This window comes from Gallus gallus, chromosome 4 (assembly GCF_016699485.2).
Source record: "Gallus gallus isolate bGalGal1 chromosome 4, bGalGal1.mat.broiler.GRCg7b, whole genome shotgun sequence".
Classification (NCBI taxonomy): domain Eukaryota; kingdom Metazoa; phylum Chordata; class Aves; order Galliformes; family Phasianidae; genus Gallus; species Gallus gallus.
The window spans coordinates 34,714,567-34,741,758 of NC_052535.1; the positions used below are offsets into that span (position 1 = coordinate 34,714,567).

A 27,192-nucleotide genomic window follows, 5' to 3' on the forward strand; every position below is an offset into this window, starting at 1 on the left:
AAGGCATATCTAGCAAGAATAAAAATACAATAAGAAGATTACTGTTATCAACGGAAAGACAGGATGAAGATTTAACTTGGGCAAAACTTCTGACAGGATGATCTGTAATTATCTCCTGGAGATAAAGGTAGAACCTCTTTGGACATTTTGGAGCTTCTGAAGCACAGATTGGACAATATCTGCACAAATACACTGCAGAGAATGATGGTGCATCATCAGGAAGGCAGACAAGACCATGAAACTGGGCTAGTCTATAAGCAGCTCACTGGCACACAATTCTGCAGTCTACATGTTGCAACTATGCAAGAAATGCACATTTTGTATGGTTCATATTAGAAAAAATCTCTCAGAGAGAATCCAGTCTACAATGATAAAGGGAAATATATGCAAGACAATTAACAAGAAATCACTGTAAGAATTCCAAATCCCACTGCTCTCACAAAAAGCACCACAGGGATTTCTTTTTATTTGTCTCAGCTCCACAGAGATCAAAGAAACCAATTACAATATCTGGCCCTTCTTCCACTGCATCCCTTCACTGTTAATTGCCCTGGCTCCTGGACTTTCACTGAGTATAAATGAAAGCACTCGAATCGAGTCTGCTACTGAAGTAAGCAGAGCAAACTTTCACTGATGTCAACAGAATTAGGCCACTTTTACAGGCAGTGACTTTGTCCTGCAGTTGGCAAAACAAGAAACTCTATTTGTTCGAATGCAGCCGGACTACATTCCTTCCAGGCAGGCAGAACTGTGGACTGAGGCAGTCCCAGCTTTTCTGTGCTGGCTGGGCTGCATCAGAGGAGCAATTGCTGTATGGGCTGCTGACTCACCATCTGGTTCCTGGTTTCTCTCTGAACAGCACATGATGTCAGTTCTTTAAAGCTCATGGCAAGAATCTCTCATATGCCCACAGACTGTAAGCTTGTTGTAAATACAACTACATTATGAAATGAAGAAAACAGGAAGCCAAAGCCCATCTTCTAATTAAGAATTTACAAGACTGGCACTGAAACCTGAGCCTCGTCTTTAAATATACAGTCTGCAGAAATTTTTTGACTCTCTGAAGAGTCATTCATCCCTCTAGCTGAGCAATAATTATGAACTTAACAATCGATCTTCGGTTTGATTACAGCCTGCTCAGACTGTCTGGCATCTCTCCCCATATTTAATCCTAATAACAAGTCAATCCCATGCAGAGAAATGAATTAAAACAATTGAGTAAATACCTCACATAGAAGGGTGACATAGGCCGCTCATCCTCTTGGGAGCTAAAAACAAACAAACAAAAATTTTTAAGTTAGTATGCAGCTCTCTCTTGTATTTGCAGCTCATTTACAGCAAGACATTCACTCTGAAAAAGTGATAATAAAAGTGAAACAGCACATTGGTTACAGAGGTAACATTTACATCTACTTGGTCCTGTAACTGTACTCATGGAAGACCGTTAAATTCTTTAAATCCTGAGAATCACATTCATTTCTCAGTGTTCACAAATGTATAACAGACCCACTGCTAGACGGTCAGGAGTCACTCCAGCTCTGTAGGTATGCAGGGACTATTCCCATAGCAACAATAAAGCATTTCTGCCAGCAGAACCACCCGAGCCTTTTGCTGTCTGCTGTTCCAGAATTAAACAACCTGCCTGCTGAAGTAAAATTAAGAAAAAAAAACCCAAATGACATATTGAGAGATCAAAGAAACAGCTATGTCTGTATGCATACAGCTAAGAACTCCCTGGTTTCCTTTTTCCTGTTGAAATCTGATTTGATGATGCTGAAATGTGGCTTGGCTGCAGAGGTGTGAAACAATTGAAAGGCTGGTCTGACTGTAGCAAGGCAAGTCGGCATCAAGTTCAACAGAATTCAAGAGAAACGTGTGTTCTTTGTGGACCTGAGGAAGCACCTCTTGGCTTGAGATCAAGAGCTGCCACTGGCTGCTATGGAGCCCCTCTGACCAAAAAAAAAAAAGGTGTTTCAGTGGCCAACTGATCCATCTGAAGGGACTACTTTGTGCACGGCCCATTCAGACTGCAGAAGGTAACTCCCTAATCCAGCTCAATAGGAAGCTGCATATGCCTGTGCTAGCATAAGGGTAAGGATGAGTTGCTGGAGTGCTAAAGCTTCAAGGTGGAGTGGACTGATGATCATTTGAGGCAACGTTAGACTTTCCACTTTAATAAAGGGTTCAAATATAAACTTTACCAAACAAATGGTTGGACTTGCAGGCATTTAGCCCTTGTATCTCATTCAATCAGAACTCTTGCTTTCCTCCAAGCACACAGGAAATGCCACTGAGGTCGATTTGTCCCCAAAGGCCTTTTAATTGGGTCTACTGAAGAGCAGAGTAAGCTTGGGAGAAAGTAAAAAAAAATGGGAAGTTATACAAATTACCTTAAATGAAAGCAGAAAAAATAACATTTCACAGGCACTAGGAATCTCACATTTCCCTACTGGTTTCCTGCTGCTTCAGAAGCCTGAGACTACACCGGTGCCCAGCAATTTACCACGAGTAGTCAGCCACTTATATTGACAGAGAAGTCTAGGGATTTTCCCTGCTTCTCAGTTTATTCAGAGGATGAAAGAATATTCAAGAATGCTCTGGGTGAGATGAACTCAGTTTTGCACTCAAGTCACCTGGGGGCATCGACTGCCCTGAAACTCTGATCAACTTCAACAGAGATCTGAAGAAAATCAAACCTGAATATTTGTTGAGAACATGGCCTGAGTCCATTAGCCTCTCAATTTCAAAGCATTTTATTTATCAGTCTAGAAAAGCTTCTCTAAGCGCAGAATAAAAGCCAAAGGAACATCACCACGGGTTTTGTAGCTAGGAGATGAAATGCTCACACGCACATTTCGCAGCTTCCACTGAGTCAGGAGGAAGCTGCCTAAGCAAGATGAGCTGAAACTGGCCTAGAGCCAAGTAAGCACTGTGCTCTCACAGTGAATATAGCCAGAGGCAGATTTCACCGTGGCTCATTTCAAATCCAGCCAATGTTATAACAGATTCACAAATATGAATACTAAATCTTATCCCAGGGGAAGGGAGGTGGCAGGATGCAAGGGATCAGAAAGGCCAGGAAGGCAGACAGGGAGAAAAGCGCGAGCAAGCCAGCACAGCAGAGAAATCACAGGGGTTTCTGCTGTGTTGCTTGCCTCCCCACTATAGCATGGATTTGTACACAGACAGCTAGTGACATCTACAGAAAAGACACTCCCGTTTGCTGTGATAGCATGTCACACTGGCAGCCCACTGGAGGCCCCAAGAAAAGCCTCAAGTGCAACACAGAATGTCATAGAGTGGAAGGAAGAGAAGTGGCTTCCAAAATGAGTGCAGTCTGCCTAAGCTTGCGAGGGCTCTCTGACACAACAGTGACTGAGCGGTTTTCAGCAGCTCCCGGAGACCACCAAAAGCACGGCCGCTGGTGAAAGTCATGCTAGAGCTCCCACAAGCCTGTCTCAAGCTGCTTGAGCAAGCTACAGCTGGCTGCTATTGAGAAATGATGCTGGTCAGAGCAGGCTGAAAGCTGCTGCAACCAGGGAGGTAGCACAGTGGCCTGCCCAAAAGCTAAGGAATGCCGGGAGGATCTTTGTGAGAAATAGTTACGTCTTTGAGACTGCCGAGGAGAAGGGAAGAGAACATGTAAGTACTCCACAGGGCTGCTTTCCAGAAGATGACATGGACACAGGTAGGAACCTCTTCCAGAGCCAGGCTCTCTCCCTTGATGGCATGCCACTTTCTCAACTTGTATGCATAAGCTGATCTCTTAATTTAGCAAAACAGAATATAAAAAGCATTTTTTTTTAAGCTACTTTAAACTCACAAAGTAGCCGGTAAGTGTTTTGCTAGATTCATGGCAATGGCTGTCCTTGTGATCTGAATGCAAGCAAGTCCCACTGGTGCCCATATAACATGAAAAATAAACCACATCTGGAGGAAAGTCTACAGAGCCATCGGGATTTCTACCTATCCACACAACTCCCAGCGACCACAGAAAACACTGTTCCATGTACAAGTAGCAGCTTTCAAATCACAGCAAATATCCTTCCTTTGTCATTGTAAAAGCCCTTCCGTATCTCATGGTTTGCAATTAACTTGCAGGTCACAGGAGCACAATGATACTGAAAAAGCCCAAACAACTTCCTTATAGTCATACTCCGAACTAGTTGCGTAACAGATCAGATGTAGTAGTAGCATTCTGTAGCAGGGACTCAGAAACCTCTTGCCCTTCCTTCCTTTTCCCCCACAGGAAGGGTGATCGCTGTTCCACAAGTTTAGGTATTTTGAAGCTAAACAAAAATCATTATCCACGTATACAAAGCAACCGAGGAACAATAAATATCTTACAAACGTTAGCTGAGGGTTGGGAAAGGGGGGGGGGAGAGAAACTGTAGCCAAGACAGAAAGCGAGTATCAATTTAATTTACATTACCACATTTCAAAATTCCCAATGGTTGCCAGTGATTACAGCTGTGCATGATCTTGTAGAGCTTTACAGTTTTACACATGCAGCAGATATGTAGCTGCATCCAGGATGAAATCAGCAAGATACAGAATTTTGAGAAAAACAAAGAAAAAATTAACTTAAAGAGACCTTCCACATCCAAGCAAGGCAGGTTATCCATTTCCCCCACCCCAATCACCAACCACAACGCACCACAACCATCTTTCCCTAACTTCATACTTCTTAGGCAACTCCCCCATGCAAACTGGAATATCAGAGCTGTGTAAATTAGGAACATATTCCACAATCAGAGTCCCTCCAATTAGATGTTAGATCAGTAGGCCCTACTGCAATCAGACCTGCACAAGGATTCTATTTTGATTAATGTACTTCATGAAATAATTAAATATTAATGTTGTAAGATAATAAATGGATGTGCTTATGTTATACACACAAGCACAGCTAAGTTTTAAAAAAGAAATAATAAATGTGTGTGAAAGGTTTTAAATCTGTGTGTATCTAATCACATGGTTTGTGATATAAGAGACAAGCAGGCAAACAAGAATGTACAAGATATGAATCATAAATGATCACCAGTTGATATTATGCAATAAACAGACTAGAAATTGGTTTAAAATCTTCCTTGCAGGACTCTTACTCATCATCACTCACACAATGCTTATTACAATAAACCAACAATGAAACAACTGCTTGCTCATTATTAAAGCACCTTGTACTAAGGGGGATTTATTAGTACTACTAGGGAGCCCTTTCCAACACGTACTGTGTCCTTTCAAGAAAAAAAATGCCACGTCATTAAGTTATACTCTGCATTCACCTGTACTTAGGCTGTGTAATTCACCTTCGGTTACCTCTGTAGAAACAAATGCTTAATATCTGACCTGGTAAAACCAAGTCAGTTGTTCACAGTAAGGAGGATGCAAGTCATTTCGGAAGTGCACCTCCTATATGGTCTGAATATCTACCTTGTCCAGGAAAGAACTGATCCATTTGACGAGCAGGTTTATAGAAGTAATTTATTCATTTATTTGTTTTAAAAAACATGTATTTTATGGCCAGAAGTCACTGAATACACTTGAGAAAGGATAAAATAATTGAAAGAGAAATACATCAGCTACTTTATCAACTACCAGCACTAAGTTGGCCAGGCAGGTGAACGCCAAATATAGCTGTCGCCTTCTTCTCAGACATAAATACAGCTCCTCTAAGTGAAGGGATTAAACCAAAATGGATTGCTCTTTCATGCAGTATGTGGGAGATCAATTTCTCACACTCCTATGGCTACCTAAAAACCCTCCCTTCTTCCAAAAAAAAAAAAAAAAAAAAAAAGCAATAAAAAAGCAATCCTTCTAAATAGAAAACGAAAACAGAAGTTACTTTCTTTTAAAGTTTGTTTTACTGCTACTGGAGTAATATTGTTATGTTTGTGATCCCCAGTGAGCTAACAGAAAAGTTTGTCAGACTGGAAAGAATGCCAGTATCATCCTCCAGTTTGCTTAGCTCATCTTAGGCTTTTAAGGCCTGTGTATCTGACAGCATTTATGCAAGGCATCCTTTCTCTCTCTAAAGTAGGAAATAGGAAAGCCTTGGTGAAGCCTAACAGTTAAACCAGTGGACTTCCTCCCCTCCCTGCCCCCACTCCCCTGTCACTCACGCAGCTTCACAAATACAGATTTTAGAGAGGGCTTTATTGACTTTTTATAAACAAGTAGGTTGTTGATCGTTCCTCCCCACCCCTTCAAGGTTTTCATAGCCTATTTTACTCGCTCCTAATTATCAGCAATTCTTCCATCCTCATTTCCTGGCACTGCGTTACTCTTACTGTAAAGCAAATAATGCTTTCCTACCCTGTGTCTCTTTTCAAAAGTTAAATGGGACATTTAGTTAAATAAAAAAAACGTGTAACTTTTGCAGCCCTGAAAATGTACTTTGACTCAAATGTCAACATTTTGCACCAGAGATGAAGGACCAAGACACTGGTGGGGTCATGCTGCTCAGCCAAGGTCATGTTTTCCTACAGCCCTGCCAAAGGCAATATGTGTTCTGTCCTCAAAAGTTTAAGATAAAGGAACGTCTCTTTCTACTGCACTACAATAATTCTGGACTTCAAAAGAAATTAATTATTTCTTAGTGAGAGTACTTTTCCCAGGCAATTAGATTGCTGCTTCTAATTTTAATGTGATCAATCAAAAGGCCATTGAAAATTCAGCGATGTTAAATTACTAACGATATCAGAAGATAACGTAGCTTCTGGGAGGAGGAGAAGGAAGGCTAAATTTGGGTCACTTGTTGCAACTTGAAACTTTTTGTCCTCTTCTCCCCATTCAGAACCACCGCGCCACCTTGCATTAAAAGACATGCCATTTTTGCAATTGAGAGGGATTTTAACAATATTATGTATTTACTGATTTTGATATTCAGCATTAACAACACTAAAAACAACTTCAAGGAACCCCCAGTTCTGAGGTGACAGAAGTACATTCTTCTGAACAGCTCCACTTATTCATGCATTCCTCAACATTTCTTTTTCTCCGCCAAGTTACTTTCCCATAAAAGTTATTTCAAGCTTGTGACAAATCCAAGATTGAATGTGTTGTGAACATTTATTGCATACATAGGTTTTCATTAGAGTGACTTACCCATAGTTTGTGCTTCACAACAGTGAGTAGAAGGTAATGTTTCTGCACGTGGGAAATAGAAGGGAATATAAGCTACTTGCTGCATGTAAAGCAAGTGCTGAGGCACGTCACGCAAAAGAAGAATAAGATCATGTCTAATGAGTGAATAACCATAAATTTAATCAAATATGATAACACTGCAGTGACATGACAGTCATCATTAAAAGCAGCACTTACCATCAATTGTTGAACAATGCCACCCTTAATCAGAAGGTGAGGGAGGAGAAATGAAGTATACAGTAACCATGGGGTAGCACTAAAAAATGTGAATAGCCATTTTCCTATGACAGCCATTTCCATGCCAACATTCTCATTTTCTCTGAAGACGAACTGTTATGGTAAAAATACAATGTATGACTTTTGGTATTTATCTCCAGTCTTCCAGCAGTTACTTTTATACCCAACCATGCTTAAGTTAAGGTCACGCTGAAGTACCTGCTTAAACTTAAGTTACTCAACAAATGAGCAAAATGTCAAACTACAGGCTTATAGTTTGGCTTATTTATTCTTAATTCACATCCTCTGCAGAATATCTTCAATAATTTCTTAACATATTGATCTCCAAAGGATCCCTCTATCTTCAGTTCCTTCATCAGGCCTCTCAAGGAAGTTGAGAGATCACAGCAAGATCACAGTGCAGCAACGTGACTGCAGAGCAGTGGAAAGTGACCTCTTAGCCTCGCAAAAAGCATGAGCTTCTGTGTCCTGTTTTATCTGGCATTCAACATGCCAATATTACTATTTTACAAAGACAAGCTGAGGTGAATATGAAAGAGCACTCTGTCACACATCTGAGGAGTATGTTCTACTTATCCTATTTGCCACAGCAAGTATTAAATCATCGGTACCCAAGCCTAGAGTGCCAGCTTTCAAATGTAGGAAAAGCTAACATGCGGTACAGCCATACGCACTGGCAATATACTACACTGTCCGCAGGTGTAACTCTGTGCAGTCTGTACAGGAGGGGGGAATGAGGTTGAGGCACATAGCCTGAACTGAAAAGAAATGGACTGAAGACATGTTACACACACTACCTCACTCTGAAGCAACACCAGGGAAGTAGAGGCTATCCCACGGCAAGACGAACTTCTTGCTCATAAATGCCACCGCAAGCAAAAGGGAATGCCTGACAGCGTTATTCTGTATCATTATTTTCTACTTACTATCCTCCTGGATTGCAAATGTGTTTATCTTCTATAAAATGACGTCAATGTTAAACAGCTTGCTTTTATTGTTTTACTTCTTAAATTGGTTGGGGCTTATTATGAAAGACTGGGCAGCGTCTTTTCTTCTTCTTGTGGTTTGGCAACAGTCCTCACTAGGATAAAACTAGAAAATGGGTCAGATAGAGGCAGAAGGCTCATACCAGCCAAAGTCTCACCTTTTCTCAGAATTTAAGTGTAAAGTTGCATAATGCATGCATACCTGTTGCATTATAATGGTTTAAGAACTGTTACTAGGTAACCAGTGATTTCTGTTTCAGGACTATCTGTTAAAAGCTCGCAGGCCTCAAACAAAGTTATCTAGCTGCTCTTTTTTTTTTTTTTCAGTAAATATTCACATTTTCTTGCTTAATCGAGTGGGCACCACAGAAGCAAACACCAAAAAAACATTTCCACGTCTGTTTCCTTTTTCGGCCAGAGGCCCCTCCGCCGCCCATCTGGTGGTGCCAGGAAAACCCACGGGCTTCTACACACAGCAAAGTCAGAGCTGGGAAAAGCCAGAACCCAACTGATCAAAGGTCAGCCTGGAAGACCAAAAATTTATACTGCATTTTGTCATAGGCTGTGGCTGCTATCTTCATTCAGGAAGGTGAGAACCACCGGATTGAATTTCTCTTAATTATACCACCAGAAAACCAAGCAAACACACCTGACGAGTTCCCTCCACTCTCAGCAGGGGATATTCCAGAACATACTTCAGTGGTGTTTGTAAAACACTCCAAGTACGTTGGAAAGAAAGTGATAACAAAGTCCAAAGGCTCAGACTTATTTACAGTACAGCTTTATACGCAGACATATTCCCTAATCTGTTAGAGAGAATACAGCCTCCACTACAAAATGAAAGAAAGTGCAGTGGAACAGAGCTGCGTTCTCAGGCTAAAATATTCTGTATTTGTGAAAGACCCCAAGGAAACAAAGCACTTAGGTGAATTCCACAACCCCAATGCTGGCTGCATACGAGGCAGCCCATGCAGACAACTGCTGTTGTACAAATGAGAAACAGACCAGGCACACTCCCCTACTTCTATCAGATGCCCAACGTGGAAACATTTGTGATGGCTTCATTTTTCCTAGCCATCAATTTGAGCAAAGTGCAAAGCAAGAGAACCACTGGACACAAGCAAGGCCTCAGCATGCACCTGGATTCTTATCTCCTACTGAAACTGACAGTGTAACTGGCAAAGGCAGCCACAGGTTTCAGCTTCACACGGCTTTTGTTGGACCTGCAATACGCTGAGCTAGAGTAAACGAATTCAAACACACATTAACAGTGTTACTAAAGCTCTAACTAGGAATCCAGGTTATTAAACAAAGCTAGCTGCCACTCAGAAAACACAGTAATCTATTAGTAACAAAAGAGACAATTGCTGGTGGAGAGGTTATTGGAAAATCAGGAATGCAACCAGAGTGCCACCTAAGGTGCCTTTTACAGTGCTTAGGCAACATAGTACCTATTTCAGGAAAGAGTTCAATGCATTTGGCCTTCTGCCTTTTCCTGTGCAATGAAACACAACCCTGAAGCCCTATTGTCACTCCCTCACAGCTGGCTACCCTATCCCTTCATGTGCCACTCCACAGACATCTATATAAAGAATAGAATGACATGGTATAGTGCATATGGCTCTATGCAAGCATATGATGTGATTTTTCAGGTAGACAGACTCAAAGCTTACAGACAACGTGGTAGATCTGCTTTGGAGCCAGGCAGTGGGCACTGTGCACAGCCAACTGTCAGTGCAGCAGCAGCCTACCTGTCTCAAGGAACCACAGCGACTGCCAAGGATCTGCCCTTCCTGAAGCAGAGAAAAAGCCCCAGGGCAAGAGCCTCCTCAACAGCAAAAAGATGCACTCAACAAGGAGCAGACAGTGTTCTAAGAGAAAGAATGGGGAGAAGTGCAACCTGCAGAATGCTGCTGGAAAGGGATTTGGGAGCCTGTGCTTCACCTCCAAAACAAATTAGCTGCTAGAAGTACAGTGTACATACACTAAAAATAAATCAAAGAGACAAAAGAGAAGACAGATCTATTTCTTTTGGGCCGCAGAATCCTGATAACTCCGTACCAGGATTAAGTTTCAGTGGGAGTTAATACAAATCTTCAGTTTTGAGTTGATCAAGGGTTAATCCATGCAACAACAAACCCCAAAGCGTTTAATTAAGGCTGCCCTGGGAAACTTATCTCCCCCTGGGCTGAATACATGCATTTGGGAGCACGGTAACAACCACTTGTTCTGCCTCTGCGTACGGTAGCCAGAGGATCTGGAACACAAAATGGATAAAAATACAATGTGAGCTGGCCCTGCAAATAGGCACGATGGGCTATGACTGCTTCTTTAAGACATTTAAACTCTACTTCTGCTCCTCTGCAGTCATCAACATGGAACTCCGCACCAGCATTCCCGCAGAACGGACTTTCTCCACATCCATCTGCAGAGGACACCAAGATAACCACAGTTTGGGCAGCAATTCCAGCTGTCATTTTACGAGTAAGCAGCAACTTCACGGCTCCGCTGAAGCGGCGCGGCCGTGGTGCTGAAAAGGCGTGCCGAAGCACTCACGGACCGCTCTGCAGGCTGCGGAGAGATCGGTGCTCGCCCTGCGGCAGAGGGGCGTGCGTGATGCTGAGGAGTAAAAGAGCAATCGGAAGGCCACGCAGAGTCTCGGTGGGAGACCCGCTGCCCCGGCCCCGGGGTGGCTCTGTGCGCGGCCATGCCAGCACCTCTCCGCAGCCGTCCGTTCTCTCACGGCACATGCCGGCGCAGCTCCGCGCTCACAGCTGGTGCTGAAGGGAGGCGTGTCCCAGCACCGGGGAAACAAAACATCCTTTTCTTCCAAAAACCGAACCTCTCCGCCGTGTTTTCGACGTGCAGACAGACCGCTCTACGTGTGTGAGACCCCCGAGGGTTCGCGCCCTGGGGCTCCGCCGGGCCGGACCGCCCACCCCGCGCAGCCCCACGGGGAGAGCCGCGGGCACGCCGAGCCTCCCACACCCGCAGCCCCTCGTTACGCACTCTCCCCAGCGCCTCACTAAGACAGCCCTTCATTCGGCACGGCCGGCTCTCCCCGCCGCCGGCCGGACACGTACCTCTGCAGGGGCATGACTTCGCAGGCCATGCTGGCCATGAGGCTGCTCCACCGCCGCTCTGCCGGCCGCGCCCGCCCGCAGCGCCTGGCCGCGGGGAGCCGGCGGCGCGGCCCGGCCCCGGGGAGGGGCGAGGGGCCGCCCGCCGCGGGTTGGCGCTCCCGAAGCCCGCCCCGCTGCGGAGCGGCCCGGCCCGGCCCCCGCTCGCCGCCGGGCCTGCCCCTAGGTGGCACCGCGCCGGCGGAGGCGAGGCGCGGCCCGCGTGAAGGGCCGGGGCCTGGCAACCGGCCGCTGGCGGTGCGGCCCGCCGCTCGGAGGGCGGCGCGGGTGCTGCATTGCGGCGTGGGTGGGAGCGCTGCCGGCGGGACGGGCCTCGCCTCAGCCCTGCATGCGGGCCTCTGCCCGGGGGAACGCGTAGCGGGGGGAGAAGCTGTGTGTGAATGCCGTATCCCAGAGGGGGCTAAGTTGCTTGCTCTGAAGAGAGGAGAGTTGTTAACACAGTTTGGGTTATTCCTACTCTCCCAATGAGCAAAGCAGCAATCACCTCAGTGAGCTGCTGTGCCAACACTGCCGTTACAGATTTGATCCACGCAGCACAACTGCAGAGGAAAACAAAATCATACACACATTAATCTAAAGATTGATGATGTTGGCTGCTCTCCATACACAAGAAATGCCCCATGCTGAAGCCTAGTTACCACAGCGTGCTGTCTTCTAACGAAAAACACCACCAAAAGCTTGGGTATCAATGTTAGTTGACGTGACCGTTGTGCCCCAGGCACGTGAATATCCCCAGTAGATGGCTGCTGCTCCCAGGAGGGCAGAAGCCTGTGGGCACAGCATTCTGCACGCACCATGCCATGCTGCTTTGCCTGTTTGCCTTTGCTAAGTGTAGGCATTTATGGGCTCTGTGGCTGTAGCGTCCCTTTGTACTGCAGGAGGCACAGCTGGAGTGTGACTTACGCAGCAGTTGGCTGATGAATCCCGACACAGTGAAGGAGTGTATAAGCGTGCTTCCTTTACCATCTGAAATTAAATGGTACCATTGTAGAAGCAGAACTTACATTATTGATGTTCCCTGTGGGACACCCTCAAGAGCTACTGTCTCTTATGTATCTATGGCTGCTGACCAAATACTGCTCTGAATCAATGAATCAGACCATTTTATCTGGTAGAAATGTGTGGAAATGAACACTACACAATGGTGTGCCACATTCCAGTTCTTCCGTGACGTAGCAGCCTTGGAAAACACACAGTAAAAAATCTGCAAGGTCTCGCACTGAAATGTTTGATGGATTCTAAAGGGGCATACCCAATGTTTGATGTTTCACCTTTGAACCTCCTCTGCCCAAAAAAATCCAAGGAATCACCTTCAACTTTCTCCAGAATCAAACACTTCTGCTGCTGAACAATGTTATTTTATCAGTATCAGGGGAGAATCCCAAACTGATGAGGGGGCACAAGAGAACGGAGCCTTTCAAAACTTAAGGTGGTAAAAGCCCAGTGGTTAATTCCCATACAGCCAGACAGACCAACCTTCTAAAATTCAAGTCCATATTAAAAACACACCCACCTTCAATGCCAGACCAGAGAGGACTGGCACTGGTTTGGGGGAAAGCTGTGGCAAGAGCTTAGTACCTATACATTTATGATTTCCATACAGATGTAGGTCATGGGAATGATGCAGGAGCCACAGCAGCTGTCTAGAGAAACTGTAGGCACTCACAGATTAACAGAAGGACATTTTGCAGGGATGCCTAACAGATCTTGTCCTTTCTCAGCAGGAGGCAGGAGTGTTCTGTATCTTCAGTGCAAAAGCAGCAGGTAGCTGCAGCCTCAGAAAACAGTGGCATGGAGTGGAAACACAGAGGTCAATTGAGAAGTGGCTCCGCTTCAGTATGCTGAACTGTTTAATATTTGCTTCTGTCAGCAGGCTTGTTGGAAGAAGTGCATTAGTAATGCTTCTGCCCACTGCCTCAGCACAAGCCTGTTCTGCTGCAGCACAGTCATGCCAGGCACAGCAAAGGGCCCTTTTTTTCTGGAAAGTCAGCAATGCTGATAAAGCACTCTGCCATCAGAAATCTGGCCTGCTCTTATCTGTGTCAATTAAATGAATATCTTCATGACTTCCTGTTAAATTAAATGTACTGTAAGTGTGTTTAAGCAACTAAAATCATACAAGAAAGATTCTACTCTGATAGACAAAAAGTGCTTCAGTATAAAACAAAAGCACCTTGTACTGTTTCACAGTTTGATGATAAATCAAATTACTCCCTTCCTGGTCAGCCTTTTTTTTATACACTCACAGTTATTCATAGTTTATTACACTTCTGTAATCTGAATGTTACCATGAGGATGCCAATTAAAAAAAAAATAAAAAAAATCCACATTTAACAAAGGACCCATCTATGTAGGGAAGGAAGTAGGATTCTCTGGAGCAGCTTGCTGTACAAATTCCAGTGGGATAACTCGAATAGCTGCTGTGCTCAGTTTGTTTCCTAGCTATTTTGTTTCCACTTTCATGTTACTTGCTTGTATAAATGAACTTAAAAGTGTGAACATCCACAGCAAAGAATTCACTAGCAAAAAGAGGCAGTGTAATAATCAGAAAGATTAATTTATGAATTAGCATCTATGAAGGTCAGTTGCTGGCACTGTTCTAAGATCAACCAGCTGCCTTGGGAGAACACTGACATTGCTCAGTGCACTGTGCCATCAACACTGTCAAATCTACCTCCCATTCCTGTTCTCTTCTCTTGGAGTTCCTTTGATGGGCTCCCAGTTTTATCCTCTCTTTCCTTATATGCACCTTCAATATTGATGAAAACATCACGACAAAGTAGTATTGTAGAGCACCCTTCCCTGCACACCCACAGGCATGCAACTTCAACACCCACTAAAAACAAGGAGACCAAAGATGAAGAATGCATCTGCTGGACTTTTGGTAGCACTGCTGGTTTCCCAGGGTTTATATTCTTTCTTGAGGAGCTGTAGGTATTACAATAAAAGGTTCTCAATATCAAAGGGAGTGAAATGTTAAGAAGTCTTTTGGGGCACAAAGGCCAACCACTCATGACATCAATGCTACTCGCACCTCAAACAGCAGGAGGAAGCCTGAAAGTGCTCATCACCTTGCATCGGTTCCCTCTGAATCTGTCACCCTGCTAAAACAGCACAAAACTCCTTAATACTTCATCTGTGTCATTCATGTGTATGGACCACAAGCAATGTATTTGTGGCACACAGTAAGCAGATAAAAGCTGTCAGAGTACTGCGGTCTTATCTCCAAACAATTCCATTTCCTTCTGCAGATGTTCTTATGTCAAAGCCAACTCGCTACTGGACATAGGTAAAGATTACTGCTCTTCCCCCCGTCCTCTTGCATAATTCAAACAGGATTATCACATATGGAACCTGGGATTGTGCAACGTTTTGTTTGGGATTTGGTTGCACGTACTTATTAAATCTATTCTCCCATGTCAAAGATGGAAAACAAAACTCTTCTGCAAGTTGTATGCAATTCTTACATCCCTACTGCTTGCTCAGAAAGCCAAAAACATTTGTTGGCAGCTACAATTCACTGCAGTGGCTATTTATGGTGCCACCAAATAAACATATGGAGGATACAGCCATATACCCTTCTCCATCCTCACTGGAGGCTTTTAAACCTGGACTCATCCCAACTGCGTATCATCAAATGCTTAGAATGGAAAGAAGCCACCATTCCCATATGGTTCTCACCTTACCACAGAAAATGATGCTCCAGAAAAGAAAGTAAGCATGGTGGGTGACAAAATGGTCTCAGGACAGGCACAGCATCCTCTCCATGGACTCTCCATTCCCTAATGTACTTTGACTATTTCAGGAAAACAGATAACAAATAATAATAAAAATGATTAAACTCCCCAAAATGCCAACACATGCCACTACACTTCCAGCACCTGGGCAAGGCACCATCTGGGTTCACGCTATTTGATTTGAAGATTTATTACTGAGATTCAAGAAAGAAAAAATATATATACTGGCTGGAACTAAAGATGAATAATCACCTTTCTCTTCTGTCATCAATGAACGAACACTCACTTGGAAGGGAAGTGTCCAATCAATCATCATTATAGAAATGCTTTCTCTTCTTTCTTTCCTTTCCATACACTGTTGCACAACGAGTAACTTTCTCAGCATATAAAGCAACAAAAGAAGAGAATCTGTGACCAGTAAAGTAGCAGAAGACCGGGAATATACCTGATTTAGTTAATGGATTTTATGAAGATGTGGCTGTGCCTGCCTTCTGAAAAACAGTTATCCCTTGGCTCACTTTACACATTTTAAAATGCCACCATTCACACACACATTCTCATATCAATACATGCATTTTTCTCTTAAGAATATCTGTGCATATAAACAACAGCAATTACAAATGCAAAATATTCTGGAAAACTTCCTGTAGACCAAAAGATTTGTGTGCACATATGGAATAAGCAAGACACAAGTAAATAAGAACCATATTTGGAAACTGTAGCTCTTCATATCCAAACAAAGTAGACAGACGATTAAATAGACCCTGTCCAAAAGAGCACAGATGGGGAAAAAGAGCAGGAATGGGAAGAAAGAGCAACTAATCTGTCAAAAATAAAATTCAGTGAATAGGCAACGCTCTGAAAGTGAGTACTAACTGAATTTTCAAGGCCAGTATCCAGCCCTATTATGCCTACTAATTTTATCAATGAACAGAAATGAAACACAAAATAATACTGGTGGTTCTGTCTGCATGCTGTGTGCAAGCTTCAGTACAGCGATATGGGAGTGAAATTTGAGAAGAGGAACACTCAGCATTAACAGGGGGATACAACGTCATGGTAGAGCAGCAGTTCCATAGAAGCTCTCAGCGACTCTTCTGCTGAAGAAATTAATACCATCCATGTATACGTCAATATGTATGGCCACATGGAAGAGCTGTTTCACTTATCTGTTTGTTATTAGTGGGGCTGCTAATGAAGGCTCAGATCAGTTCAGGAATTCCCATTCACAAGCAAGTTGTGAAAACCTGAAGAGTGCTCAGAGACAACCCAAAAAGGGAATGCAAAAACGAACGCCCACACATTTAGTGCTTTTCAAATTAAACAGACTATGTATGCACACAGGAAATGTTAATATTTGAACTACCACTCAAAAGTTGATTGAGATCCATTGGCTGGAAGTCAAGGATAGACAAAATATGACTAGAAACGAGACATTTTTAAACAGTGAGGACGACTAACTACTGACACAAATTATCAAACACAGTGGTGAATTTTCTACCAAGAGGAATTTTAGAATCAAGAATGGACAAAGAAAGGCTAAAAGAAATGTTATATTGCAACCACAGCAACTGAATTGAGGTGGCAATCAATTCAGAATGAGCTGCGGTTCTCTCACCTGCAGAAATCATGTTGGATTTTTTTTTTGTTTTCTTTTGACCCTAAAACTGTATCAATGAGCAGATTCTGCTGCCAATAATTCTCTTCAAACGAGACACTTGCTATCAATTATGAGAACATTCTGGCACATTTTAATATATAATCAATTGATACTGTGGTTTCTCTGGATTATCCCTTGGGCTTTTTAGTCAGTTAAGACAGAGTAAAAGAGCTCAATATCAGCAACAGATTGCAGACAGTTAATCAGCCATCATTTATGAGGGATGAGAAAATAATGGGGTTATAGTAGACTCTATTGTCTGCTGCCAAAGTAAAGGAAATCACTTTAGTCCTCATCTGTCTGGCTACATTTTTCCATATAATATGGGATTCTACGGGTATAATTAATGAGGAAGGGTGATAGTTTGGTCCTTTGTTACAGATCTATTTCTCTAAATAGTCCAAATTACCCATTTCAAAAATCTCTTCAAAAAAAAAAAATCCATGATTTCTACTAAAAGTATTAAATAGTGAGTATAGAACACATCTGTGTTCAGCGTTTCTGTGCTGAACTTGCTGTAGTAAGGAAATGAACAGCAAAACAAGGAGAGTCAAAGTACATAGTTTTCACAGTCTCAAATGCATTCTATCATAACATTATCTAATTGAGAAAGTTGTAATGAAAAGCTGCTTTCCATTCTGAGGAGGAAAGGACCAGCCACTCAAGGATGGCATCTTCATGCCCATACTAAGACTGCTTAAACTTGCTGGAAAAGGAGGAAAGTAAATGAGAAGCTTCTCAGAGTTCCTCACCTCAGCCAACAGATAAGCAGGTAAGTACATTTCCCACAGAACGGGACACCCCGAGCTCCCAGGAGCCCTGGTTAGCTGCTGTGACAGCTCTCCATTAAGCAGCAGTGTCCTTTGTAAGCACTGCCACACCCACTGCCAGCCGCTTCAACTCGTTCCAAAGACTCTCTCCCCATGGGATAGCCCAGAAATTATTTCTTGGCCTCCATCCTGGAGAAGGGGGAGGACTGGGAGCAGGTTCCTAAAGGGTTTTCAGTGAAAGCATCACGTAATGACTGGCTGTGCCAGCTAATGTGCTGTGGGAACAGGGTGAAGTGTGCTGTACAGCAGGTCAGTAGACTCTTCCCTTGCACCTGTTAGTTCAAGTGCCAGAGAGTGGAAGAGCAAGTAAACAAGGAGAAGTCTGATATTCTATCATGTTATTTTCAATGTAGGCTTTTTCCAAATCTCGGCTAATCTAATGAATTGGGTCTTCTGAGGTATATCTGGGGTCCAGATAGCCTGCAATCGTATCTTTGTTGGGGAACAAACCTCCTTTGCTACTCAAATGGGATGCTGTTTTCTTGTCAGATGATTAACCTGAATTCAAGACCAAGAAGCAGCTGGGATGATGCTGAAGAGAAGGGGAGGGGCTGATAGATTTGCAGACTGGTATGGTACTTCAAACTGCTGAGGCTGAATAAAGCAGAGGAGCAGTCCTCATAATTCACATTTGGTCAATGTGGCTTTTTACTTCACTGAAAGATAAACAACCTCCCCTGTTGGCAAGGAAGGCAGTCTGGCAGAGTTACCCTCCAGAAAACCTTCTAGAAATAACTCCTCTTCTTGGACTCGTGACATAACAGAAAGGAATCCTCACTTTGCAAAAGTGCCCCAAGAGCCCTTCTGGCAAACAAGACAGGTGATAGGAAGTGATGTCTGGGCTGAGACTTGGCTGAAGAGACTGACTGGTATGGAGTGAGCTAGGTGAGAATAACTTGATCTCTGTCTAGAGCTGGAAGACACATCTGCCATGAAAGCAAGAGAGATCCTGGCTAGAGGACAACTCTGACCAGGCCTATCACAGCCTGACTGCATTTGCCTGGAGAACAGCTCTCAGGTCTGTCCTGTGTTCCTTCTCTGTACTCACATATGTGTATGTGTACATCAAGAAACATGAAATATTGTTTGTGTGCAGCCTAATACAACGATGCTGGGCTCAAGCAACGCTACCAGCAGCACAGTTCACTGTTGTACCCCTCATATGCATCACCAGCTTTGCAACTAACCACTCCATATGTGCCCAAGGTGTGCAAACATGCTCCTGTTCTGCTGCAGGCCAGCCTGAATAATGTTAGGAGTGGATACCAAAGGGAATAAAAAGTTTCAGTGTAAGCCCTTAGTTAGGTATCAGGAACATCCAGAACAACATGAGGAAGGCTATAAGCTTGCAAATGTCAAACCCACCTGCACAGACCTGGAGAAAAAAATCTACATTGTCCAACCCAAACACATAAATCAAGTGGAATGCTAACAGGCGTTTAGAGGACGCTTCCCTTACTTTGCATGATGCTCAATAGCCCTGTCAGAATGGTGAGCACTTGGTTCATATTTTTATCTTTATTTTTTCCAATTTAATGCTTTCTGGATTTTTTTTTTTTAAGGAAGCATCTGTAAGTGTTTTAAAACATAGGAGCAGTGCTCCCAGCAGAGTAATCGTTTCATTGCAGTTAGGTGAGCCCTAACCCTAATGCACGACAATAAAAATGTTACCTTTATGAGATACTAATCCCTCCCCACGTGACTCAGAACTTCTGCATTCCACAAGCTTGGAGACTGTGAAAGGGAGCGAGGAATCACTGGTGGAGTCTCTTGTCTCCAGCAGTCTTGTCAAAGTAGAAATTGACAATATTCAAGCAGCGCTTAGTAATTTCTTTGCAATCACCTAGTGGCTTCTCTTTGGAGTTATCCCTAGTGCAATTGCACTGCTTCCTGCGCGTGCAGAACGCCAAGGAATACTTTAGTGCAGAAACAGAACTACCTTCACACCTCCAACTGCAGCACTTTCAAACCAGGAGGAAGGCACTGAGCCAATGTGAGAAAGTGCAATTTGCAGATAAGCGGTTAGTCAGAAATCCCATTCCTCACAGCAGAAAAAGAAAATGAAAGGGAATCTGTCATGGCTACTGATCATGAAAGAGGAGAATTTTACAACACTGAACCTGCTCAGGTACAGATGCAAGCAAGGTGACAAGAGCACTTCCCTTCACTTCCCTTCCACCTCCATTTTTTTCTTACTAGACAGATAGCAGACCAATTTGATTAAAAATATACGTGTGTGTAATGAGAAGTCACTGCTGAACTCCATCAGCCTACAGGGCAATGTGCTGAACGCAACATCCAAACGCATGATTATTTGAGCTGAACTGGGAAATTGCAACAGCAAGCAAGCCTGGTTGAGAACGTGCTGACCTCTGTATGCTGATCTTCCTGCAGCCTGCCTGCAGGAAGCAGGCCAAGGTCCCCTCTGGGAAGCAGCACAGGAAGGAGCACCTCACAGCTTCAGGTGACTGAAAACTGCTTGCTCTGCAAAGCTACCGGAAACGAGGCACACTGTGATGACCTTCCTTAGCTAAACAATGCACTGGGCACACCAGGAGACAGGCTGAAGAAGCTGTAGCAAAGAGAACTACTCGCTCACTGTACCACAAGTATGTAAGGCCACAGTGCAGAGGTTCTACGTTTTCCTTAGATACTAGTAAAAGAGATAGTGACAGGTGTGTTGTTTTTTAAACACAAATACAGAAGACAAAACAATTTCCAAAGCAGGCTTACATTCCTTATTATCCATGGTGTGTTTGATTTGAAAAGGACCTCAAAATTGCCAACTCCTTCAGTACAACAAGAACCATTATCAGGTACCAGCCTCGTGAGATGAAGGGACTTTCTTATCACTGCAAAACCAGATAAGAAAGAAATGAACAAGATGACAAAATAAATAATCCTTCTAGCTGTGAGGGCAACACCTGAGATATGGGAGGGCAGGCATTTTTTTACTCAGAGAAAATTCAGGTTATTTCTCAATTACTGTGAACTTACAGTAGTCCGTTTCTGGTTTCTGAGGCTGCTGGATGCTGTCCCAGGAAATGGGAAAAGCTCATACATTTTGCATATCAGCCGAAGGAAGAACTTTTCTCCCCCTATATGTTTTATGGCATTTAAGAGCTGCTTTTTATATGTATCAGTGGTCAGACGTTGGATTATGATTCTTGCCACTTCCAAAATGAACCTCCACTTCTGTAGCACAGGCCAGGGGATCAGATACAAGATGTTCTCCAGCCTACAAACCATAATTTGTCACCAAGTAAATCTTGTACAGAGAGGCAGAAATAAAATGATGACATAAATAGGAAGGCACCTAATGGGTAAAGCCTAATCTAAATCAGTAACCTGTGCAGGGTGCAAATGCTTGAAAAAGTAAACTGAAATCCACCCAGGTGACTTGCATGGGAAAAATCTACATAATTACATGTTACTGTGACTGTCATTACATGGACAGCAGAGAAGAACTGAGGAAGAACTGACACCACACCCTGACTCACCACTCACAGTCACCTACCTTGGAGAGAAACATAAATCACACGTCTCTGTGGCTGTGTTTTCAGAAAACTGAAAGCTTTTCTTAACAACTCATTATGTAATGCAGTTCCTAGTGCCAGCATCTCACAATGCAAGAAAGAAGGGAATTGATTGCATAGGAGGGTGGAGACAAATGTACTTTTAAAGTTAAATGAGTCAGCTTGGAAAAACTAACTCAACACAACCTAAAGAGAAAAAGGGACAAACAGCAAAAATATCTTACATTGAAAAAGTCCCCGGGGAGGGGTCAGAGAAGGGTGCACCAGAGACTGCTGCTAAACCATCCAGAAGGTAACCGCGCTCACCACTTCCCCACCAAACTCTCTACACCTTTGTTCCTTTCCTGAGCGGTTTTCTCGAAGAATCTGGGTCTTTCAGAAGGCAGTCCTGTGTGTCTGTTGGCTGCAATCCCGTATGTATGTAAACCTGGCAGCAAGGCTCCTGAGTGATAAGGCAAATTATTGCTTTGGATAGGGACTGAATGTACTGCCATGACACGCTGCAAAAACCCCAAGCCTAAACAAAAATAGTCAGCTAAACAAACACCAGCCCCCCTGCTTGATTTGTTCTGGCAACAACAGGAACCCAAGTTCTTATCACATGCCAGAGAATAATGGTACGTTTTGGCTTGCCTTGGTTTTAAACCGCAGCTGCTAAAAGGAAAGCCAACAAACAGGGAAAGTGTTTATAGTAAGCACAACCTTCTCAGTGTACAAATACATGTGTTTTTATACCTCAGCAATTAACAGCTAGAACATGCAGTCTTGTAAAGAAGAGGGCGCAGCAAGGGTACACAAACCCACCCTTCATTTTAAGGAGGACAGCACAGCATGTGATCAATATACTTGCAGAACACGGGCCAGATATAAGCATCTTTGTGAACAAAAGGTTGATGTAAACAAATCTCTCGGAGAATCTGCACATGTTGGAAAGCCAACAAAGGTTATCTGTGCTGGCAAATCTCGTTGCAGCTGTGTCTGCAGTTGCAAACAGGAATTTATGATCTTTGGCACACAAAGAGACGGCTAGAAGGTACTGGACAAGGCAGATTGTTTACTGAAAGGTTGCAGTGCTTATTCTAGTGCTGCTATTCTCCCAGAATCTGCACAGTGTTTTTCACAAGGTTTGTCAGCCATACACACACTGATTTCACAGCACCTTATGATTACCAGTAAGGTAAGGTATGTGGCAGCACTCCTTAGATCAATAGTTCCACCTAGGGAGCATGCACAGGGCCTAAAAACATGGCAAACAGCAGGGTGCCCTCCCACAGATAAATCCTCCTTGAAAACAGTACCAGGACTGCAAAGACATATGTAGCTCCATTAAGTGCAAGAACACCAGTATGTGTTCTTGTAGTGGCGAAGCCTGTTTTAGTGCCCCTTCTGTGGCAAAAATATTAGGGCAGTGAAAACGAAAGTCTGTAGACAGCAAGCATCTGGCACTTCTGAGTCAGCACTGGGAAAGCCATTTCAGCTTGCCATCAGCTATCTCCTGCCTCGTACTTGGTCTGCAGGAAGCTTTTTCCCTCCTGTGTAGAAGCTTTCACTGTTCTTTGCTGTTAAATGAATTTTAGCATGAAAGGCTAAGAACACTGTTTGTAAGAGGCCCTTCTACCTTTGTATTCACTTAAATCTTAATATATCCTGAAGTAAAATCCATTTGAATTCTTGTTCGAAGTATTGAAGTTTTAGCACCTCTAGGCACATAGAACCATAGCATCATTGTAGAATCATAGAATGGCTTGGGTTGGAAGGGACCTCAAGCATCATCAAGTTCCAACCCCTCTGCCACGGGCAGGGTTGCGAACCACTAGATCAAGTACTAGATCAGGTTGGCCAGGGCCCATCCAACCTGGCCTTGAACACCTCCAGGGACAGGCCATCTGCAACCTCTCTGGGCAGGCTGTTCCAGCACCTCACCACTCTCCTGCTAAAGAACTTCCCCCTGATATCCAACCTAAATCTTCCCTCCTTTAACTTAAAATCATTTCCCCTTGTCCTGCCATTATCTACCCTTTCAAAGAGTTGACTCCCCTCCTGTTTGTAGGCTCCCTTTAGGTACTGGAAGGCTGCAACGAGGTCAGCCCACAGCTTTCTCTTCTCCAGGCTGAACAAGCCTGGCTTCCTCAGCCTGTCTTTGCAGGGGAGGTGCTCCAGCCCTCTAATCATCTTACTGGTCCTCCTCCAGACCCTCTCCAACAGCTCTCTGTCTTTCTTGTACTGGGGTCCCCAGACCTGGACACAGTAGTCCAGCTGGGGCCTCACGAGGATAGAGTAGAGAGGGACAATCACCTCCCTGTCCCTGCTGGCCACCGCTCTTCTGATGGAGCCCAGGATACCATTTGCTTCCCAACCTGCAAGAGCACACTGCTGGCTCATGTTAAGCTTTTCATCCACCAGGACCCCCAGGTCTTTCTCAGCAGGGCTACTTTCAAGGATTGCTCCTCCCAGTCTGTCTCTCCTATTCCTTCTTTTTTCCTTCCCTTAATCTTCTGGGATTTGCTCAAAGACTGTCTCAAAGACAGGTATGTTTTTTTGCTACTGCATAATTAGCAGTTTCTGCTTTGTAAACAGCTATAATAACGTAATTCTCAGGAGATCACATACATTATGTTCTAGTGGGGATTATGGGTATATACAGTTACTCCACCTATTCTGCTCAAAAACAACCCCAAAAACAAAAAAACAACATACCGATTTTATAATATCATTTTCTTAAGATCAAGTCGTGAACAGAAGGAGACAGATTTTATGCTCTACAACATCTTGACTGCAACTGATATTTCTCATATTTCAAATGACAGCAGCACTTTCAAAACATTTCTGCATGAGGAATGTCATACCTGTAAAGAGGCATAACGCATCCTTTAACATTAATACAAAGATAAACCATTCCAGAAGATATAGTCGCAACTGTAGCTGCTACTTAGTATACAGAACACCTTTCTAAGGTCAGCTGTACAAAACACATACTGAGAGACATTATAAATAGTATTAAACATTACTAAACAACTAGAATTCTCATTTTCTCCCTGTAGACCTATTCTCTAATGTCAAGTGAATGTGACTGAAAATGATTGACCTGTTACAGTTATTGCTGAGGGGGCCTTACAGGCCTATGTGTGCTTGGTTCCTCACTTTTACACGTGTGAGCGTGCTAAAGGTGGAGTTCTGCATCTACTGCTCTATGGCAACCCTTCATCCCCTTCTAATCCACCCATATCATGGTATCTGAGCTCAGAACAGGAACAAACCACAAGCATTTTCATGAAACAGCAAAAGATTATCATTGCCAAGAACAACCTTTATTCTTTTCTAACAAAGATCATACGATAACTGAGCAGATACAGTCATTTCACTAAAACGTATCTGATAATTACATATAATTACACAATGATAACATTTATTTAAGAACTGCTAGTACCTTGTGACAGAACCCCTCCCCCAGCAAGACTAGCAGTGCGTTTGCAAAGCACTTCATAGTTTAGATCACATGGCAGAGTCCTTCTGCTGAAATAGGTGAAAACTAGTGTAGTCTTGCACTGAAAATATAACTAGCTAATATCGTACAGTGAGCTTAGATTCCACAGGAGAGGCACAAGGCTGCCAAAAGCACATTTAAAACCACTCCTGATGTATTATTGCACTACATTCACTCCAGGGAATCAGGGTTTGCACAGACATCTTGCCCCCAGTTCTGTTAGAGACCTCTCTCCACTCTTCCTCTTAGGGGTGGAGTGGTCAAGGGCCTCCTCCTCCACAGCTTGTCCTGTCCCATAACCTGCTGTCCTAGACTTGGGCAGAAAACAGCAAGCACTGCCTATTTTAGCAGCAGATCACTGACAGAAAAGTACTAGAAGCTAACAGCAGTGCACATACAAACTCAACCCAGTTAGGTAAACACACACAGAACTGCGATATGGGACAGGAAACTACAGTGTTCTTGAACAACATGGGATTACAGAAGAATTACTTTCTACACCTTATTCATCTCCTAGGTAGAATTAGAGATCCAGACATCTTTCAATCTGAGGACTGAGCACAGAAACTGACAGCTTTTGCCTACTTACAAAGACATCTCATTTGGTAGTTGGTGCCCTGTGCCAGTATCAGTCCAACTACCCCCCAATTTCAGCAGTACCCTTCTAAGGAAGAATAACACAGGAAAGTACGAATTCTTACAACAAGCTCCTTCGGGGAACATTCAACTAAAAGAATCACAATTTTTTGAGACACTTCAAGAAGCACTTCACTCATCAATACCTTCCTAAATATGAGACTCAGCAGACCTTTGTTTCATCTCTCCAGTACTTCATTTCCCTTTACCTCACAATACACAATGGAGTGCTGAGAATAGCACGCCATCTCCCACTTACTCAGTGAAGCCACTCAGTTACGTGTCTGGCAGCATTGTCACTGCTTTGTGTTCTGCCCTGGTATGCAGAGACACTGCGGAGTCATGTTTCATGACACGTACATAACTCCATTTCCCACATTAGGCCAACCTCACATTTCAGTAGCATACAGCAATTTCCCACAGTAACATGAGTCCTTGATGTTCTTACACTAGACACAAGAGGAAAGGGAATTAAATACTCAATTCATTATCCTGAGAACGATGAAAAGATACTGGTTAAGCCTGATGTTCAGGGAAGAATTTTACAAGAAATCAAATTATCAGTCACCTGTTCACTTCATTGGTAAAATGTCATCAATCAAAACTATAGATCTAATCATGACAGTTTATACAGACTTGTAAAGACATTTTTAGACAGACATAGATGCTCTAGAGACACACTTATTTCCTGTCTTGTCTGTACAACTAGTACATCCAGAGCACCATTCCTGTTAGAAAGATAAGCCCCCTCTAAAACCCCTTCCCTTTTTGGACTGAGATTGGGAACAAATTCGGCTTTCTGCTAAGACTTAAACTAGGCAGATCAAACACATCTAAACGCTGATAGAAGACATCTACATTTTGGTTGGATCTTGCGCTCAGTGCCATTTCTAGTGCCTGACTTTAATAGGTCCTACCCTCCTTCACTAATCAGATCATCTGGATATGAGTGTAAATTTATATTTGAAAGGCAAGCTATAGCATACACCCAGCTTTGTAAGGCACCTGGTGGAATGTGTGCTTCCACAGAGATACACACTATTTTGCCTTACACCACAGCATGCTGAGTTTGTGTGCGCCAATGGAAACAAATGTGTTCAAAACGCTCAGAGCTGGAGATGCAGCAACAGAATAAATAAGGAACCAAATACAAAGACAAAAAAACCAAACCAAACCAAAACAAAAAAAGCACTAACCTGAAGAAAAACGCACCAGTGTTAACGAAGGAGATTTCATCTGTTAAATCCATCTCCTTCAAACATGAACTACTGTCTGTTAATCGGAGGCTGACCTGAGGTGTTCCAACTGACAAGCCTGGTTGTGGCACTAGGTGTGTTCGACTGGATCCTTCCCTTGTGGACTTTGTCACCTACAGAAGCAAAGAAAGAGAAAACTGAAGCAGAGCAGCATCTGCAGATAAGCTCTAACAGAAAGATATTCCCTACCAGTATGCAAACAGCAAATATGACAAGTTATGAACCAATGATATTAAATGCACACAAATCAAAAGTTCTGCTTGTTTAAAGACTACTTAAAGAAAAATAAATGTATGCCTATTGAAAGAATAAGAGTAAAGGTGAAATTGACTAAAGGAAGGCAAGTAAAATAAATGGAAAGTTGTTTCCTGTATCACAGAAGACAAACTAAAAATACTCTCATTGTATCTTTATCACTTGACACCAACTAGATAGACAGAAGGTAAAGAAAACTAAAGACCTCTTTCCATTTTAAGTTGGAAGTTGATATCAATTTATACTCTAGAAGAGAATTTCTCAAGATGTGTACTTTATGTGTTGATGATCT

General features: G+C 43.2%; 1 protein-coding gene and 1 long non-coding RNA gene across 26 annotated transcripts in view; one reads left to right on the forward strand and one right to left on the reverse strand.

Moving 5' to 3' along the window:
• The window catches only part of FAM13A (family with sequence similarity 13 member A), a 148,202-nt gene that overhangs the window by 45,519 nt on the left and 75,491 nt on the right, over window positions 1–27,192 (reverse strand). For 13 of the 25 annotated variants that reach the window (XM_046941112.1, XM_046941114.1, XM_040699870.2 and 10 more), the window contains 2 exons: window positions 26,586–26,758; window positions 1,227–1,268 (listed from right to left, as the gene is read on the reverse strand). In XM_046941112.1, coding sequence (XP_046797068.1) covers window positions 1,227–1,268; window positions 26,586–26,758 — 215 coding nt within the window. Of the gene's footprint in view, window positions 1–1,226; window positions 1,269–2,201; window positions 6,788–7,104; window positions 8,653–10,427; window positions 10,624–11,449; window positions 11,513–26,585; window positions 26,759–27,192 lie in introns of those variants that run through there. The other 12 variants (XM_015276610.4, XM_040699872.2, XM_040699873.2 and 9 more) reach the window with 5 other exon arrangements.
• Window positions 8,822–10,990, forward strand: LOC121110750. Its single transcript, XR_005859678.2, has 2 exons — window positions 8,822–8,955; window positions 10,019–10,990. It is a non-coding gene; the product is annotated as an uncharacterized LOC121110750 (long non-coding RNA).